The sequence below is a fragment of the Vanessa atalanta genome, chromosome 12, assembly GCF_905147765.1.
Source record: "Vanessa atalanta chromosome 12, ilVanAtal1.2, whole genome shotgun sequence".
Taxonomy (NCBI): domain Eukaryota; kingdom Metazoa; phylum Arthropoda; class Insecta; order Lepidoptera; family Nymphalidae; genus Vanessa; species Vanessa atalanta.
The window spans coordinates 7,672,999-7,692,462 of NC_061882.1; the positions used below are offsets into that span (position 1 = coordinate 7,672,999).

General features: G+C 32.2%; 4 protein-coding genes across 5 annotated transcripts; 1 reads left to right on the plus strand and 3 right to left on the minus strand.

Moving 5' to 3' along the window:
* On the minus strand, positions 1 to 2,672 carry LOC125067952. The gene is made up of 4 exons (XM_047676881.1): positions 2,419 to 2,672; positions 2,049 to 2,247; positions 1,231 to 1,351; positions 1 to 633 (listed from the first exon to the last, which is right to left on the minus strand). Exons 1-4 carry the CDS (start codon positions 2,486 to 2,488, stop codon positions 22 to 24), a joined length of 1,002 nt encoding a protein of 333 aa, XP_047532837.1. The 5' UTR covers positions 2,489 to 2,672; the 3' UTR covers positions 1 to 21.
* A 244-nt stretch (positions 2,673 to 2,916) lies between these two features.
* On the minus strand, positions 2,917 to 6,953 carry LOC125067642 (DET1 homolog). Its single transcript, XM_047676344.1, has 5 exons — positions 6,431 to 6,953; positions 5,971 to 6,096; positions 4,300 to 4,523; positions 3,307 to 4,209; positions 2,917 to 3,221 (listed from the first exon to the last, which is right to left on the minus strand). The coding sequence occupies exons 1-5, from the start codon at positions 6,749 to 6,751 to the stop codon at positions 3,029 to 3,031; spliced, it is 1,767 nt and encodes a 588-aa protein (XP_047532300.1). The 5' UTR covers positions 6,752 to 6,953; the 3' UTR covers positions 2,917 to 3,028.
* Positions 6,954 to 7,393: 440 nt separating this feature from the next.
* Positions 7,394 to 9,649, plus strand: LOC125067707 (cyclin-dependent kinase 7). The gene is made up of 7 exons (XM_047676432.1): positions 7,394 to 7,667; positions 7,754 to 7,922; positions 8,133 to 8,267; positions 8,469 to 8,634; positions 8,733 to 8,910; positions 8,985 to 9,157; positions 9,235 to 9,649. Exons 1-7 carry the CDS (start codon positions 7,614 to 7,616, stop codon positions 9,374 to 9,376), a joined length of 1,017 nt encoding a protein of 338 aa, XP_047532388.1. The 5' UTR covers positions 7,394 to 7,613; the 3' UTR covers positions 9,377 to 9,649.
* Positions 9,650 to 10,097: 448 nt separating this feature from the next.
* On the minus strand, positions 10,098 to 19,173 carry LOC125067735 (tubulin polyglutamylase TTLL13-like). 2 transcript variants are annotated; one of them, XM_047676471.1, is made up of 18 exons: positions 19,145 to 19,173; positions 18,913 to 19,056; positions 18,744 to 18,843; positions 18,080 to 18,248; positions 17,671 to 17,871; positions 17,496 to 17,588; positions 17,253 to 17,394; positions 16,317 to 16,432; positions 15,575 to 15,703; positions 14,883 to 15,036; positions 14,632 to 14,703; positions 14,275 to 14,441; positions 14,082 to 14,177; positions 13,308 to 13,434; positions 12,951 to 13,154; positions 12,702 to 12,857; positions 10,238 to 10,336; positions 10,098 to 10,156 (listed from the first exon to the last, which is right to left on the minus strand). In XM_047676471.1, exons 2-18 carry the CDS (start codon positions 18,916 to 18,918, stop codon positions 10,148 to 10,150), a joined length of 2,040 nt encoding a protein of 679 aa, XP_047532427.1. In that variant the 5' UTR covers positions 18,919 to 19,056; positions 19,145 to 19,173; the 3' UTR covers positions 10,098 to 10,147. The 2 variants fall into 2 exon arrangements, with proteins under 2 accessions (XP_047532427.1, XP_047532426.1); XM_047676470.1 differs by having other exon boundaries at positions 19,140 to 19,161.
* Positions 19,174 to 19,464: the final 291 nt, after the last annotated feature.

Here is a 19,464-nt window from a genome sequence, read left to right on the forward strand (position 1 = left end):
ACTATGAACATAATGTTTTATTCATTGACTGTCAGTTTCCGTAAAACTTGAGCACGCGCAGTCGTCTGACGGCGTAAAGCGGTAACGCGGGCCGGAGGCGCGCCTCGACCAACTGGAGCTCCGGCTGCTCTTCCCTTTTATGGGTGTCCATATCTCGGTTTTGATATCGCTTCTCTTCGAGTTCCGAGCCGTCTGCGTATCGCGCCCCTCGAGCGCAACGTGACCACTGGCCTCGTCCATATAAGTCGTCACCAGTTTGTCTGACGTTTCTTTTACGTCATTATTACATTTGCAAATATGACCTCTATGTTTAGTTCTTTTACTTTTGCGTTTCCTTTTTGAACGTTTATGTATTTCTTTACTCTTAACGCTACGCTGACTCGACGTACTTTTCACACTGTCAACGGACATGGAACTGGCACTTCTTTGGCACATACATCTACTACTGATTTCTTTTTCTACTCTAAAGCTCACTTTACATGGACACTGACTTACTCCGTCATATGATATTTCGTAGTTAGCAGAGGGTTTATTTGTTTGGACTAACGTACTGTTTTGCAAAGTCTTCTGTGGACGTAAACTAGGGTAAAAGTACATGATATCTGTCGTCGACGTTGCGTTATCGTTGTGAAACTGTAATAATATATAGTTTTTTTCGTTTGAGATAAGGAAGATTTACGCGTTTTGTTTAGATGATATTCATTTATCAACGTTGTTTGGGTAAAGGCAATTATTACTTTTTCATTTCAAAACTATAGCACATTTTGTCTTGCAAGCAATTTGCCCATTTATAATTAATAGACATATAGTAATGAATCGTAATCTATTACTGAATACCTTTTAAACAAACTACTTAGTTAATTAAACTATTCTTTATTCAAGTAGGCTCATAAAAGCATTTGAATCGTCATGTTACAGTGTTAATTGTATATAATTTTTTGACATGAGTTAAATTTTTTAATAGGCCATGTTAAAAATAACTATGTAATCTTATAGAAACGAGTACCGTGCCCCAAGGAGATTAACGTTGCGTAGTCAGAAACTAAGTGATATTAGTCTATCCAATGATAGTCACCGTTTCTTAATTTTATTATACTTATATATATTGTGAAGCAACTGTGAGCACATTTGTTATAAACATCCTGAGTCGCTAGCTCCTAGATTATAAATACATCGGACAGGCTTTATTTTACAGACAACAAACAAACACGTTACGTTCGTTAGACAAACCTTTTGATAATATTCAGTTTGGCTTAGTGGAACGTTTGTATTATAATTGGGAGTAAATGGTTGTGTCGACATATAATTTCCACATAGATTTGGTGACTGATTGTTGAAACCGGTTGGAATCCTGGAAAAATTATCACAGTTGTTATTAAATATTAAACCAGTCTCTAAAACGATAATGTACTTATATATATTTTAAATACTTTCATCATGTTTTATCCTTCATAAAACTCTTAATTATCTTTTAACGTTATTTTACAGCAACAATTCGGCCAGTTTTTATGAAACATTGCAAGAATTACCTTAAAAAGTCTATAACATTGTAAAATCATATAAATTGTTAAAATTATTTCCAACACAATATAGGTTATGTCGCATTGAAATTGATATTACTGATAACGATGATGCCCCCGATTGTAGATTTGGACCAAAGTTAATTTTCAAGAGGGATTAGCTAACTGCACAAAAATATTTGACGTATTGTACCCGAGTTCAGTCTATTTTTTCCCTTTCATAATCCGATGGGACGGCAAATCCCTACGACCGGAAATAGTACAGGAGCATGACCAAAAGCTTAACGTGCATTCCGAGGAACGGAAGTGTAAACACTACCAACTCCTAAGTCCCGGGAAGCGATTGAAAAATTATCGACAGAAAAATCTAACATTTTATTTGCCTGATCCGAAATTGAACCGAATTGAACAGGATCTTGAGAAATGTAGTCTTATAAGTTAGCCACTAGACGAATTAAAAAAATATATCACTAAAGTCATACATCGGTAAATACTCAATAGCAAAGTTAGGAAACAAATTTCACTTACGGGAAAGAAACGCTTTTTACAAACCAATATTCAGCGTTTAAATTTTTGTGAAAGTTATCAACATTTGGAAAATTTATATTATATTGATGTGGTGACCAACGATCGTATCTAGTCGTAGGTATAAAGTACATCTGCGTGCTGCCATCTGGAATATATATGGAGGTAACTTCACCCTCACCTATCGCTCGAGATGGAGGTACTAAAATAAATAAAATAACATTAACTTTAAATAAAATTTAGGTACTATAATATTACACGAAACATTGAAGCTCAGAGTTGTTTTGTCTTTTAGTGAACTAAAATGTTTACATTTATGTAATTGTTGTTGAATATGCCAACTATTTCAGTGAAATCGCACCCTAATACTTACTGGGTTGATAGTAAACATTGTTAGGAAAGCTTTCAAACGCAACTTGTCCGAAGGGCTGATTCCACTGCATTGTATTGTTTTAAGTTTATAAGTTAGCATTTTTAGATGTCTGAATCATGATGTTAAATTTATTTATAATTTTTTTATACAAATTAAGTGTGTTGATTCCATGATTTGTTTTTGTAACTCGTGACAGATGACAATACCTTATTTTTCATTTCATTAAGAACCTTAGTTATGTAAACTCTTTAAACGCCGCTAGTAATAATATTGTACAATATTACGTTGTGTGATTTAAATCACATTTTATACTGGCATGAATGGTATATTATTTTAAAATTATATTTTCTATAAAGTATATAATTGTTTTGATATAATAATGTAAAAAAATATATAATAATTAAGTACTTTATGATGTTATAATTATTCCTACCAGATTAAGAAGTCATATATATCAATTTCAAAAAGTATAAATAAATGATAAATCTTGTATTTATAAAATTGTATAATTTAATATTTATACATATAAAAATTAATGCATTCGATTATCATATCATTACATCAGTAGTATTTTTATTAATACAACACAGGCATGTAAATATCACGGTAGTCAGCTAAAGACTGCATTTCTGATGTGAAAATTGACAATATATTCGGAATTGGTTCGCTGAACGCTTATGGCGAATGGGTCAGTGGGGTGAAAAGTAAACGCCACAAGCCGCCGAGCACTCGCCGGTACCGACTGACCCAAAACTCCAGCGTAAATCTTGAACTTCAAAAGTCCAGAATCTCGAGCATAAAAACTGAAATAAAAACCAGAATTGAGAAACGAATATTTTATACTTACATAATATAATTTGCTGACCACAATGACACTAAAACACGTACCGTATAGGATACTCCCCATAAGCCTTGGGTCTCTCCATAACTGACACCCATTTGTCGTCGTAACTAAAAAGACCCAAGTCTAAATATGGTGATCCGCTATAGGACTGAGCACTTATAGGCAACTGTGCCAATATTCGTTTCGTCGCTTCAGTGCGCCCGCCGTAGATCGCCCGCACTATTGTCTGTTTGAATCTTTGTTGCGTCAAGCGAGCGTATAAGTTATTAGAGGGAGAACAAGTGAACTGCGAGTCTGCGCATAGTCTAGCATTTCTAAAGCAGTCACAATAATTTTCAAATAATTGCAGCAATCCCTCTGACGTATTTTCATACACCTCTAAAATTTTACTCTCACTTATATTATATATAACGAAAAAAGACGATTGACTATTCGGTTCAGCGACCCTCAATGTCACGACTTCTTCGCTTGCATATTTAATAAACAGGTGATCTTCATCTAGTAGTTGCATTTTCCACATTCTTAAACTTTTAAACATATCAAAGTATTTATAAAACTTTCTCAATTCCAAGGGATCTTTTGTTTCATCACTTATGGACTTTGCTCTTTTAAAAAGAAATACGAGGAGTCTATGCTTCAAACTATTTATAGTCTCTTCATAAAACGGCCTTTCGTTAGTCATTGGTGCAAATACTGAACTAACAGTATATGGATCGTCATCGTAGCAAAAACGTCCTATTTTTCTGATTTCAACAAGCATTCCATCAACTATGTGGAATAGGTGTATTGTCTGGTGTTGAACAGACAGTACGGCTAAAACTTCCTTATATAAATAAATGCCTTGATTATGTGAAAGATAAATTTTGTCAGTTCTAAAATGTTTCGTATCACACAGTTTGCCGTGATGTAAGTCAACTAAGTGAAGTGAATAATCTTCAAGCGCAGACCTGTGGAGTAAACGTGGACAAAAAATTAAAAAAAAAAAACAAAATGATTTACATAAATAAGCATCCTTATTAATAATAATAATTATATACCTAATAGTAGGAGTAACCGCTTCATTATTGCTGTGTATATTATAAAAGTGTGGCCGTAGATCATCAGGAATGTGCGCTGCAGAGCCAACAATGACATATCTACCATCTTCAGTAAATAGACTACATTCCCTGTTTAGCTGTTGTTCCATAAAAGGAAGTTGACCAGAATTTCGTTCTGCTCTAGAAACTAGTCTTTGCTGGCAAACATTAACTGTGAATTTTGGCTGAAAGATAATGTAATAACATAATATACATTTGATCCTTCACATATTTTTTTATTCATCCGAACATTGTAATGATTTATAGGTGACAAATTTATAATGTTAGTTTAGACTTTGCATCAATTTTCTACTTATAGTTAACTTTATTAATTTATGAATTATTATTACAGGAATATTAGTCAGACAGACGAGGAATACTTCTAGATTTAAAATAAACTAAATTACACTATTCTATGTCAGTTTGAAATTAACCCTCGTAAAGTACGATTTGATTACGATCCAGAAGTAATGATAATTGTCTTTTTTAGTGGTCACAAAAAATTAAGGAATGAAAGAATCAGAAAACCTCAAACTCGATATCTCTTGTAGCCGTAGTATCCATGGAAAAGACAATAGATAAAATTTACAAGAACTCTGCTCGTAATTGTTTTGCCAATTTTTAATGCCATAACGTCTTTATAAGGCATGGTACGAAGGACTATCTCAGGATCAAAACCGACATAGAGGACAATTTTTTGCCGCAGGGAATATTTTCGAAACATTTTTGTACCGGGCTTAAAACCCAGTTATGCGAGATTGTTATAAGGGCCAAATTATCCCTTAAAAACTGTCTTGGAGGCCCTAACAAGCTAAATGGCCCCTAAAAAACTCATTATGAAATAGTTAAAGCCAAATATTTATCTTATTAAATGCGGTGATAACATCTTTCCTCGTAACCTCGTAACCTTCGTAATATTGTAAATTTTTTTTTATTAAGAATCTAAAATAGGTAAAAGTGTGCCCAAGATGTACATAGCCAATTGTTATGCAATAAACCTACTGTGATGGCCGATAATCGAAAGACTTGAAAAGGCACTCAGACACATTAAAAAAGTAGGTGTTTGTAATTTCAAGAGAATTGTAACCAAGAGAAGTAAGCATCTTTTGGATGCACTCTATTAGTGTATCCAAAAGGTTCTTACTATGCAGGTAAAATTAAGAGATTACGAGTTGTACTGCTATTTCACTTCCTGGTGAAATGCACCAGCACACAAGGTCAGTTATGGCTTTTATTCACAAACTTTTTTATAATTCATCATTACATTTATCCAGGTCTGGCTTCCAAATTAAGCAGAACACAAGAGTAAGATATTAGCAAAAACAGTAGCAAGGTTACAGTAACAACAATTAGAGACACTATAGATATATGTTTTTTAAAAACAAATTTATATACAACAGAAGTGCTGGTTTATATGTTACTGACATGTTAAGATCCTTAAAAAAATATATATATTATTAGCTAATTAAGGAGCAGAAAGAAGCATTTGATTTAGAATATAAAGTAATTTTATATTCTAAATCAAATGCTTTATTTACTTTACCATTTATTTGGATATAATTATCCGAATAAATGGTAATATATATAGATATATATATAACTTAGAAAACAAAAAATTGTTCTTAACTATACCTTAAAAAATCTATAGAATATATGAGTTCTTATTCTATGATGTGCATCGGCATCAGCGTTTAACAAATCTGATGGGTATCCAGCCACAAGATCTCCAGCAGCTGATGCTCCCCTGTATTCATAAATCTATAATGGAAATTGAGAATGATGTTTATTAGTTTAAATGGTTCAATAGTTACTTCAGTACTAATCATGTTTAAACTAAATATGATTTATCATTCACTTCATCATTCCTTTACATTATTTTGTGTCACCAATGTTTTAGAACTGCAAGATACTGGATTGGGCTTTGAATGCCTGCCTAGCAAAAAAAATGAAAAAAAAGCACCATACTAGAGCTAAATAAGCTTCAATTGGTGAAGTACCATAACAAAAATATTAGATTGAACATCAAAAATTGCTAGAACTTCTAAAGTTACTTACATTACTTTTATTACTCAAAAATTTACGACAAATTTACCTCTAGTGATGTTTGATCAGCAGAAAATGCTATGAAATGTTTTCCATCAGGGCTAAACTTTCTTAAAAAACATGGTGGTTTTTCTACGTTTACTATAGTCAAATTGGGAAAAACATTTTGATAAAATTCTCGAACTACATGAAAATGAGATCCAGGTTTGCGGGAACCATAAATTTCTCGATCCATAAGTCTAATAACAATATTTTGCGGTTTAATTTTTCTAGGCACGATCTTTTCAGTACAAAAAAATTCTTCATCGTCCAGAGTGCCTGGGGGTATATCTTCGTAAAAAACATTTTCAACATTACTGCTTGCGTTCATTTTAAAGTATTCTACAGCTTGTTCTATGTTTAAGACATTATATCCCCATAATTAAAATCTAGTCTTATCAAAAGATAACAAGTTACAAGTAAAGTAACTTCATAAAGAGGTAATTTTAATACATTCTTCGGTATATATATTATTATATTTTATTAAATTATCAAAACAAAAATAAGTATCTCTTTAGAACTATCATTTAATATCTTCGACTTTGACACATAACAATACTGACATTGACAACAAGACACTTAAAATTTATAATGAATTATAGAAATCAGAATCTGTGCAACAGATCAACGACAATAAATTAGATAATATACAAAATAACTACTTTAACTTTTGCATCGTCGTTCATCATGTTAAACTAACTTAAACATTTGAATATTTCAACCAATACAAATACTTAGATCAAGAAAATATATTACATTTTTTTTTCGTTCATATTGTTAATGTATTAAGGACATAAATCAGTCTGAATTATGTTATCAATAAACATACAAATAACTAAAAAATATCAATAACGTCTCTATATAATTAAATTATTTTAAACACTTAAGTTAAAAGTGAATTTATTTAGTCTTCACTCATAATTACCATAGAGCTAATACTATTAGGACAAGATCCTGTCTTAAATCTCAAACTTTAACAGTCAACAGTGACCAATAACCAATTACGTTAAACGTCAAATTTGAATTTCATGTGGCTGGATAGGGATAACTAGCATAGTGGCAATTTTAATAAAGTGAATTACTAAAATAATTCATACAATATGCGAGCTATTTCTTTTAAATTAATATTAATATGACATAGCATTACTAAAATACAATTAAATATATAAACGATAATTAATTACAAGGAAGCAATGGAAGAACAAACATCACGTTATGAGAAGATAGATTTTTTGGGAGAGGGTCAGGTATTTATTGACAATTTTATTTGTTTTTAAATATAAAAATGATTAAGTCCTTCAATATGATTCAGTATAATAATTATTTATTTTAGTTTGCTACTGTATACAAAGCAAGAGATGTAAAAACTGACAAAATAGTTGCTGTAAAGAAAATTAAAATTGGCTCAAGACTAGAAGCACAAGATGGTATTAACAGAACTGCTCTCAGAGAAATCAAATTATTACAAGAGTTACAACATATAAACCTCATCGGACTTCTAGGTGAAACAAAATAAAATTGTTATGTTCGATTACTAATTTATGGTTTGGATGAAATTTGTAAACAACAATTTTTATAAAATGCCTATTTCGTGTACTGTAACTACTGTTACTTCTTCATAATAATATATTATACATATATTGTAATAAAACAATCATGACTTGTTAATTATTACATATTACTTATAGTAAACAAATGGTGTTTATTTGTAGATGTATTTGGACAAAAATCAAATGTTTCCTTGGTGTTTGACTTCATGGATACTGACCTAGAAATAATTGTTAAAGATAACAATATTGTACTTACTCCAGCCAATGTAAAAGCCTATATGATTATGACTTTAAAAGGTAAGTAAAAAAACATTTGAATATTTTATTGTGGTCAGTATATTTATGAGGTTCATAAATTATAAAAAAAAAATAAAGAAAACAGAATTTTTTTAAAATACTGCTTAATAAATTGGTTATTGCTTGCAAACTATATACAAATAAATAGGTCTAGCTTCAGTCTTTGGATATTAAAATAATTTATTTTTATTAATCCTGTAGGTTTGGAATACTTGCATCAAAATTGGATTTTACACAGAGATTTGAAACCTAATAACCTTCTTATTAACAGAGAAGGGATTTTAAAAATTGGTGATTTTGGTCTGGCAAAAGCATTTGGATCACCCACCAGAATAAATACACATCAGGTGGTTACAAGATGGTATAGGTAAAAGTATATTAATAATTGTAATATGAATGATTATGAATTGGTTCATAATTTTTTTTAGTACTCTTTATATATCAGTATAATTTTTTTCTGTGTAGATCACCAGAGCTTTTATTTGGAGCAAGGCAATATGGTACAGGAGTGGATATGTGGGCAGTAGGCTGTATACTAGCTGAACTATTGCTTAGAGTGCCATTCTTACCTGGAGAGTCCGACCTTGACCAACTGTCTCGTATTTTTCAAGTATTTGGTACACCCACAGAAGAGACATGGCCTGTTAGTACTAATATAATGTGATTTATGTGGTATGTTTGTTATACAGTTAAACATTACATTTTATTATTTCTTAGGGTATGAAGACTTTGACTGATTACGTTCAGTACAAACAGTTTCCTGCACAGCAATTAAGACACATATTTAGTGCTGCATCAGATGACCTTTTGCAATTGTTGGAAAGCTTACTTGCACTGTATCCACCACGACGTTGTGACTGTACACAGGCTTTACAAATGTCATACTTCAGGTACATTCTAGATACTAATAACCCGCTTCACTAGTTTTTGTTTTTGAAACAATATTAATGACATTTATTTATTTCAGTAATAAGCCAGCACCATCATTTGGGCCAAAACTACCAATGCCTACAAACATAACAAAGATAGAAACAGAAAAGCCATCACTTAAAAGAAAATTACTTGATAATATTGACGGAGGCTTACTTGCAAAAAAACTTCAATTTTAATATTTATCATAACTAAGTTTGTAATTAATGTAGGTATACCAAAATCGTTAATTTCACACTAATAATGTTGGCATAATGACACTGCCAAGAATGCATAAGACAAAAGTGCAATTATAACAGAGTTATTGTTAATGAATTTTATAAATGGGACTGTGTTTTTGTGCATATATTTTAATGGGTGAGTACATAAAGCCGGACTTTGAACATCCAGCTAACTTTCATATGTTAAGATTTATTGTAGGACAAATGATATGGAATTATATATTTGATAATAAAAAAGGCTTTTTATTTTGGTTTAAAGACTCTATTTATAAAAATAATATATTCTTACAGATTTATTTATCTCTTACACAAGGATTTAAAATTGACAAAGTTCATAATTTTTAAACATCATAATCTTGAGACAAATTTTAAATATTATAATAGGATACAAATCCTTATAAGTACTTTACTCATTTAAATCTTGCCACATGTTTGCTTCAATAACCGTCTGGAAATTAAAGATTATTTCCTGTGGTGGTATATTCAAGTTTGAAAATATTAAATTATATTTTAGGATACTTCACATGGACAGGACAGGACATGTCTACTTCAGTCATGTTTTTTTTTTTTGTATTAATTTATTTAAATATTGTAATACTAACCGTGCAGATCGTCTATCTCATATAAGTCTTCCTAGAAAATTCTTTATTTTTTCACGAAAATTTTCTTTATTCTTTACATTTCTCTATGGCCTTTTTTATTATATAATATTAAATTTTCAGTATGACATCATAATTTCTATAGGAAAAAAAAAGGATATATATGCAACTTACGGTTGTTTATTCTTTAAAACAAATATAATAAAAATTGCGATAATACCTTTGTTGAATTAGACACAACTGAGAGACGCCCATAAACTCCATACTTTCGTTCGTCTTCAGGCCTCAAAGTTCCCATTTTCTTCATTACCAAATAAATCTAAAAGTAATAAAAAGTTGTTGATAGAACAGTCAATGAAGATATTGATTATGTGTAAATGTGGTTTTACTCCATGTTGTAACATATACAATCACGATCGATCCAAGCTATCTAAGAGCTCGTATGCCAATTCGCTATTCTAAATTGTAACAGCAATTGCAAGCAAGCAATGTGATCTTCCTCTCCTGCATTTGTAGGCACAGAGGCACTGTCTTACAATTTTTACGCAAATCTTTTAATGAGTGATTTTCTAATTTTTTCAATGATATTTTGTGTACAATACACATAATTTCCTGGTGATTTTAAAATATCACACATTTTGGGTTTACTGTGAATTGCATTTTAGTATCCGATTAATCAATACTTGAAGAAGCAAAGAGATTTAAGTCAGAATCAAGAAAATTAAGAATGTTATTTCCACAACCAGACCGTCCATTAACTGAAACCAATGGTTGTTGTTTTTGGCAGCATAAAGCAAAAAGTATACATGTATTCCATTCAAATTACATTGGATTCTTCAGTTCTTGCAAAATTATCTGTTTTTTAGAAAAAAACTAGAAAACTACTACTAGAAAAAACGCTGTTAATGTTGTGTAAGATCGATTCGTTGCTCTGTTCTGTATCTCTTTTTTCCATGAAATACATTTTGCTCGTTTTTAAGATGGACAACAAGGACCATTGGATTCCTATAATACGCTAAATAGTGTTATTGCGGTTGATATTAGTACCTCTAAATTTTTAAGTAATTGCTGTTCCATTGACTTCTTCGTCGATATATTAGGCAACCATCATTGCGAGTTAATTTGTATTATTAAAACTATCAATGATTAATGCTCCACATGGTCCGTGTATCTTGATCTTGCTTACAACTCAAACAACTCGTTATAAATTGTGGATCGTGGTATTTTGGCAGACATTTGGATAAAAGCAAAACTAGTCCTTAGGTATAATTTCGATCCACCGAGAACAATCGGTAATCTATCTGTGATTTTTGCGACGACTTATTCTCTTCTACGTAGCAAAGGCCTGCGTCAAAGTCTGGCACAATGATATTCTTCACAAGCTGTAGCAACTATGATTGCCAGACGTTTCGTTTTTATTTATTTAAAATACTATCGAATATAAATCGCTATATCGTCCTCTTGATTGAGCCATCTTGAAGTTTCACAGGGATTCGTCTTCAATGCCGTCGTCTGTGTCAGGCAGACAGACAGAACGAGTAGAGCTATGTTGCAGACAACCCATTAAACACAGTGGCGTAGCTATCGTAGGGCCAGGTGGTGCAGTGCACCAGGGCCCTGGAGCTCAGGGGGCCCTCTAACCTAAGCTTTGAATAGAGATGACATATGGATATCGTATCCTGTATCCAATTTTTATTCCTATCTATAATTTTGAAGTGCAATATAAGTTAAAGAGGGGGTGAGGGCCCGTTTCTTTTTCTATGCACCGAGGCCCTTGTCCACCTAGCTACGCCACTGATTAAACAATCCCGTTTAATGCGACCCCTTCCTTTTCAGTAGGTCTACACGCTGAAGCGACACCCGAACAGATTAAGCTATTTAGTCTTCCCTTTATGCCAAATATTATTCGCATCTATAATAAGGTAGCGTTAGTTCTTAGTAAGCTGTACATGATATTATACTGTCTTGGTGATAAGATATCTCTTAGGAATAAGACGACGGTATGAAAAGCCTGTATGATTCATACACTTATTTATTTATTTACTTCACGCATTCCAGCCCACTGATTTTGCAAAAACTACACGACATCTAAAACCAATGTTTACGCAATGCCTAGGGTTGTCTATTGTACGTGTGCAATATAATTTTTCCTTCAGGGACTTATAAAATAACGAATGATGATAACTATGATTATCATAACCAACGGTCAATTAATTGGATGAGACGAGCTAAAACAATTTCGTCTATCTTACTCCAAACTAGAAGCCAGTAACGCTTCAGTTTATTGTCTGAAGCGATAGTAAACACATATCTGGTAAAACAATTCTACTAACTTACAACGGTAATGGATCGGATCGGATCTAACTTCGTCTTTTCCTCAGAAAAATAAAAAAAATAACTGTATTTAATATATTATCTTTAATCAGATTTTATTTGCAACGTTTGATTAGATTATCTCGTCTCCAACTTGATTTTCTGAGCATCTTCCATTAACGTGATAGGAATACCTTTTTAACTTTGATTTATTTATAATTTATTATATTGATAATATATTATAAATATAAGTGAGGTCCATCCCTTCTTTCTAGAATGTATGATTAAAAACTATTTCTCAAATTAAAATTGATATGAAGAAACAATGTTTAAACAATTCTTAGTTAATTCGAATAAGCTTTTAGCCGTACCTGTTCCAACATGCCGTAGCTTCGGATGAGGAAGTCTCGCTGTGCTAGCAGGTTCACGCGTTCCCGTTCCTCTTTTTCCACGATAGGATCGGGTTCGTATGAACATAGCACGTATGGAGGTTTCAATTCTTTTTCTTTTTCATCTATTGTAGTTATCTGCGTATAAATACAAAAAAAATATCTAATATTTTCTTATTCATATTTTTAAATTTTAATATTTTTTTAAATATTTTTTTAGTTATTTGTTACCGATTGTTGCGCTAGAGATGGCTTCGCTACAAGCTTTCCCTTCTCGTCTTTATTGCGTTTGGTATCTTTCGGTCGCGGTTTCATCTTATCTCCGGTACCGTTAGCGGTAGATCCGGCCCCCTCTCCCTCCTTCTCTTTCTTCTCGATCTCCTTTGGCTTCGGCTGCGACGGCTTCTTCAAAGCCTCCGCTTTCGCTTTCGTTTGCTGCAATCACTTAACATTTTTACTACAATATATATCCAAACACATGCCTAATAAAATAACCGAATGTTTCATTTGTATTAATCCACATAAATGTGTTATAGGCCACTAGGGCCACTGCGCTCCCCGTGTCCGTCTACTGCTGTCACCGTGTACCTGGAAGTCGTCCCGCTGCAGTCGCACGCAGTCGCCGCGCGCGCGCGAGGCGGCCGTGCCCGCGTACAGCGAGCCCGCCGGCTGCTGGAACAGCGCCGCGTACTGCGACCCCGACGGGTACACCCGTCTGCGAATGTCTCGTTAAATTCAAGCGTTATCCACTTTATTTTTAGTCATTTAATGATGATGTCGTCCGGCCGATTTCAGTCACGGAGACCAACTAACTGCGCAGAACGTATTACCTGTAGTGCACAAATGTGTGCTCAAACAAAGGCGCACCCTATATTCCATCAGTCTCATAATCCGATGGGACGGCAAATCCGACACGTCCAGAAAGAGTTAAGGCGCAGAACCAATGGCTGGAGAGTTTACTTAAACTATGCCAGATTCAGTAAAACTGTTTATTTACTAAAAAACTATTATCCGGAATAGACATAACATAACCTTCTGGTGTACTGTCAAATATTATTAAACTGTAATTCCCGCGTTGATGAATAAACGAGAGATTACAGTGCATTATTATCGTAACTGCACCGACATATATTTTGAACTTGAATAAATAATTTATTCTATTTAATAGAACTACTCTAGGAATACTCTAGGAACTAGTCTAAAATTTTGTATTCATTCATGTATCCAGAAGTTTAGAAAGGATATTTTTGGATATTTAAATGGAAAGGCTGCATGGTATGAATTTTTTCCGTATGTAAATGAGAGTGGTTGCCAGTTTAATGTATTACTTAATGGGAACGGAATGGCCATTTACGTCGTTACCTAAAATTACCCAAATGGGTCTCTTCCCACTGAATTTGCGTTTGCCAGGGACTTCTCTCCGATTCTTTCTCTTCTGTTGGAGTATACTCTGCATATCTACAAAAAGTATTTTCTTTGAACATCTTAATGTCTTTCTTAGTAAAATTATTTATTTTGATATCGTTTCTTCGCATTGCAATGAATGTTCACTAACTTATTAGTCTGAAGCAATCTGTCCCTTATTCTTTTACGATCTTCCTCTAGAACTCGCTTCTTGTCGCACTGCCAGATGTTTAACATAGTTAACGTGTCAGTAAGCAAACTTTCCTTTACTTCCCGATCGAGTTGGGTATCTGTGTGGAAACTTGGTGAGTGGTTCACCTGAGGACCGAGAATCATTGGTAGAATTAGTGCAACAATACCCACTACTTCACACTTATTTTTGGTCATAAATCTGTTAAGTATTATAAAAAATCTATCAAAATTTAGCATCAGCATGGTTAAGATAAAATAAATCTCAATTACTGATATTTGTGTGCAATCTGCAATAAACATTTTTTGATTAACGTACTTCTAAAATAAAAGGATGTAACTTGTGATCCAGAAGTATATCAAAGCCGAGTATTTCGAAACACGCATGAACCTGTGAATTAAATTTAATCAATTTAGTCCATGTAAAATTCGATAAAACTTTAACAAAACAGAGTGAATAACATCATATTTTAATTATGTTATAAGAAGTATTCACGTGAATTAAAAAAAAAAACGTCAGGGATAACTCCTTGATTAATATTTTTAAAATAATAAAACTGAAGAAATAACCATATCGTGCGAAGGGAAACAGGCGTGGTAGCTGTGTTTGAGTATGGGCCAGGCGGATATAATGGTCTTCACGATCACTTGGTCTATGGAATGCCACAGCCGATCGAGGTCCACTCCTTGCGACAACAGGACTTTGTTCAACGTCGATATTTTGCTGATAGTCGAAAACATATTTCATGTAGACATTTTACAACGAGCAATAGGATTTCAATAAAACACCTAGGAGGGAGAACCACACTACCGAACTGGTTGGTTTATAATTAGATTAGAAACCTATTAATTTTATCTTTAAAATTAGAAGGAATTTACCATTTCATCAAAGCAAAATACAATTTGAATTCCTTCTTGTGTTCCTTCTAAGAGTCCTTGGTCTAATATACAATATTCACAATACATAATTACGAATTAGGCTAACACAGGTTTTTACGATATCGAAAATATCGTTAAAAATAATTTGAATTTAAAAATGTAAAAGAGAAAGAGAAGCTAAAAGAGAAAGATAAAAAATAAATCAATAAATACATAGTTTTCCCATGACGTTCAAGGAAACTGCATTATATTATATAATTATTATTATGCGTCGTAAATGTAAAATAAAAATGGGAAAAGTGTCCAATCTCCAAAAAATGGGACTTCCGTTCCTCTGATTCAAAATAATTTAAAAAAAAAATGTTATGTAAATGTCAACAGACCGCTTGCTCCCCGCTTCAGAATCGTAGACGTATGTGCGACTATGCTTGTTCAGCGCGTAGTTGGTAAGGTGCATAAAGACGTTCGTCGTGTTGTTCGCGTTCGGGTCCGCATACCGACTCGTGGCAAACCTATAATCAACCCAGTTTCACCTCTATAACTAACTTTATAGGTACCCAAATATTGACATGTATATGTCGTATATTAAACATAGTCGAATACTGAACAGTTATTTAAAATAAAATGAAAAAACACATTTATAGGTTTTCCATAAATATTTTATAATTTGTTTTAAAATTAAATATTAACAGTCGAGTGTCTTCCAAAATAGGTAGGTACACTAATTCATAAATTAAGTATTTTAAAACGATTCAATCGCAAATAAACCCGTCTAAAGGACAACAAACGCCCAGATACAAGCAGAGTTCTGGCGATTTCTCTTCCTCAAGAAAGAGATATTTCGGGGGCGCGTTGCCATTGGTCCAAGACTTAACAATATCGTTGGGACTATCCAACCCCAAGAAGAGCGGAACTCGGATTCTTTGCACCCCCCGCAACCCGAGTTAAGACGGGTCTAATCGTAAAGGTGGGAAAACATGGTATGGTAAAAGTTACCTTTATAAAAATATATATCAATGATATTAAGAACTTTCAAATAATGTTATTTATGAAATTATATATTTTAAAACCTAAAAATCAACATAATAAACATGGTAAAATGCTTCACACGATAGTATTGTTTACCTGACAAGGCCTTCGTTATATACAAAAATCCTAAGAGGATCGCATGACGTAATAAGGGTATACACTCTTATATCAAATTTATATCCATCCACGAGATAGGGTTTCGATAAATAAACCTACGACAAGAGAATATGATTATATTTTTTAATATTTTCAGTTCAATTACATGGATTAGCAATTAAGATAGGCGGCATAATTGTTTAGCATTGTACTATCAGATTCGCTGAAAAAAAAATGAAATTACACGACTAATAATACAGACAAACTAATATAAATATCAGGGTAGAAGTAGGAAATGTATGTATGATGATGTATGTATAATTTTTTTGATTAATTACTTTTATTTTTGCTTGCAAATGAAATTTTAGGTAAAAGTAAAACTCGAAATTTGGTCCTTTGTTTTTCGTCGTTGAAGACATGCTTTAGTTTTGAGATGACTATACGACTGCAAAAGTCCAAGCAAGATTTTGAGATAACCATCCAAACGTCATTATTTGTTTTCGTTGAATAAAATTTGCTACTGAATTATATCTGTAGGATCCCAACTATAACTAACAATGGTTGACGTCTTTTTGCATGTTTTTAAAACATTTTTTCTGATTTTTTTCCCTTGTTATGATAAAATCATTTTGAGCAATGAGTTATGCATACATAGAAATATGCATAACTCTTTGCTAAAAATATTATTTTAATATGTTTATAATGTTATAAGCTAATAATATTAAAAAAAAATCTTCATTCATTTTTTTTCTTACAATTATCAAAAAAAATATGTAAATGTCGTAAGATGTGTTTTTAAGAACTATTTGTTAGTGGCATATCAGTATGAACTCGACTTAACGAAAGTTCTTATTTATTTATCATATATTCATATTAATATACTACATACAGGTACTGTTACTTCTCTACTGATTTAAACAAAAACTATTAAAATACCTGACAAATAAGTTTATCAGTAGGCTTGATGTCCTTCAAAGACTTTGTAAGATAAATGCCTCGACCCTGACTCCCACACTCCGGCTTTATTATGAACGTCTTATTCTTGCGGGATTTGCTGTAGGTCAAAACTTCCCCAAAACTACAAATATCGTTAAATTTATGGTGTGACATACGACAATTTATGCCTTCATTCGAATATTGATCAAGAAGGCTATAATTGCTTTTTCTTTTAATACTCACTCGGCCGGCAAACACCAGGTTTTTGGGAAGAAATTATATTCCTTCGGATAGATTTTTTGCATTCTATTTAAGTTTCTCGCTAATAAATCTTTTCTGTAAAGAAAAAATCAGATACAAGGCGAAAAAGTAATAACTTCACATCATTCAATTCAATTTTTACATTTAAGGCATGTACCTGCATATTTCAAGCATTCCAGGAAAGTGGTTGATACGTTGAAATCTCTTCATCTCTTTAGCTCTTTCCACAGACACGCTCATATCGGTCCAGTAGAAATTCCAGGCTTCTTCTTCAGAAACTTCACGCATACCAAACGCACTAGCTACTTTTCGTATAGATTCGTAACGACAGTTGGTAAGACAAATTGATATTTGAGATCTATAATATTAAAAAAAAAAAAAACATTTTTTTTTTGTCTAAGTGTTGTATGAATATATTAAAAAACAAAAAATTCAACTACATATAGTTAAAAAAAATCTTTCAAAAATAATAAAATTGTTAAGTTATTGTCTACTCGTCCCATATTGTTGGGATATTTCTATCACTAAATATATTTTTTACTTCACTTTATATGAGGAGCAGTTACCTCTTTCTTTTCTTTTTCTTGCGTGTGGTCTCAATAGGTATTATAGGTGCTGAACAAGAGGTTGGCTGGGACGTATCATCTTCGTCATATAGCTTGCTGTCATAATTCGGCAAAAGTATTGATGTTATGTTATCTGCTACTTCTTCTTTATCAAGTTGTTCGGCCATTACTATAACAATATCAAATTCGCGCTATTTGAAACTCGATCAACTTTGCGACCGTTTGCGTAGCAGCCAGTTACAGCGATAAATGCGACAAACAGCTTCTTAAATCTTAATACTGTTTTCATTGATTCAGTCAAACAATATATGAACGTATTTAAAGAAGAAGCAATATTTTAAAATCGACCAACATTCAGAAATTGCAAATATTACGTAGATACAAGGAGATAGTAGTTTTTCAACAACAATCGATCGAATTGAAACACGTTATTTAATAAACCTAAGGATTGTATGAAATAGAAAAAAAAATTATCACACTTACTTCATCTATACATTTTGAGCAGCGTGTGAATAACAAGACAATTAAATAGCAATGAAAGTAAAAATATAGTTTGTAATACAGTAATTATTTAAAAAATATTTAACTTTATCATTATATTTCAACCGAATTTCTTAAATTAAAGCGCGGTATTCTAATTAAATGTAAAATAAATGTAGCTAACCTGCAACTTTATCGCTTTTTCGTATAGGCACATTGTACGTTTTCTTAGAGCTACTCAATGAACGTTGATCCTCCCCGTGTGAAAATGTTTCAAAGCCTAGCTATAAAATTAATTCTCAAAAGATATTTATTTTTAATGGTTATACGACAGAAATCATTATTAAACTAACCTCCATTTACTATATAGTATATATTTAATATTATAAGCCTACGATTAAATTATAAAAATATTTGCGCAAGGCATTCTCTTCGCTGAAATGACAAAGTTCGAAGTTCCGAAATCAGTAACAAGTCCTAAACAGGATTGAGTTGTGCTAGAAATAAAATTATTTAGTAAAACAATTTTATATTTATATTACAGGATCAAACATAATTAAATAATACCAAAAGTAGGTACCAAACTTTGTATGGACGATTTCATTAAAATTTTGTTAGTAAAATTGCATTCTGGTACACTGTTTTTTGTTTTGTCAACTGTCGTTCAACGATTATAGAATCACTACGTTCTATGTCTTCTTAGGATTGTCGTCAGTCTTGCTACCAAAACTAATAATTTACCAATACATTTTTTGAAAATAGTTTATTTGTATCTTAATCGGCAAATTAAATTGTTCTAATGCCTATTTTTTATTATTATGTATACTTCGAAGTAAATTTGTTAATACATATAATTTGTTTAACAACTTTAGTAGAGTGTATTCAAAAGATTAGGAATTAAGACA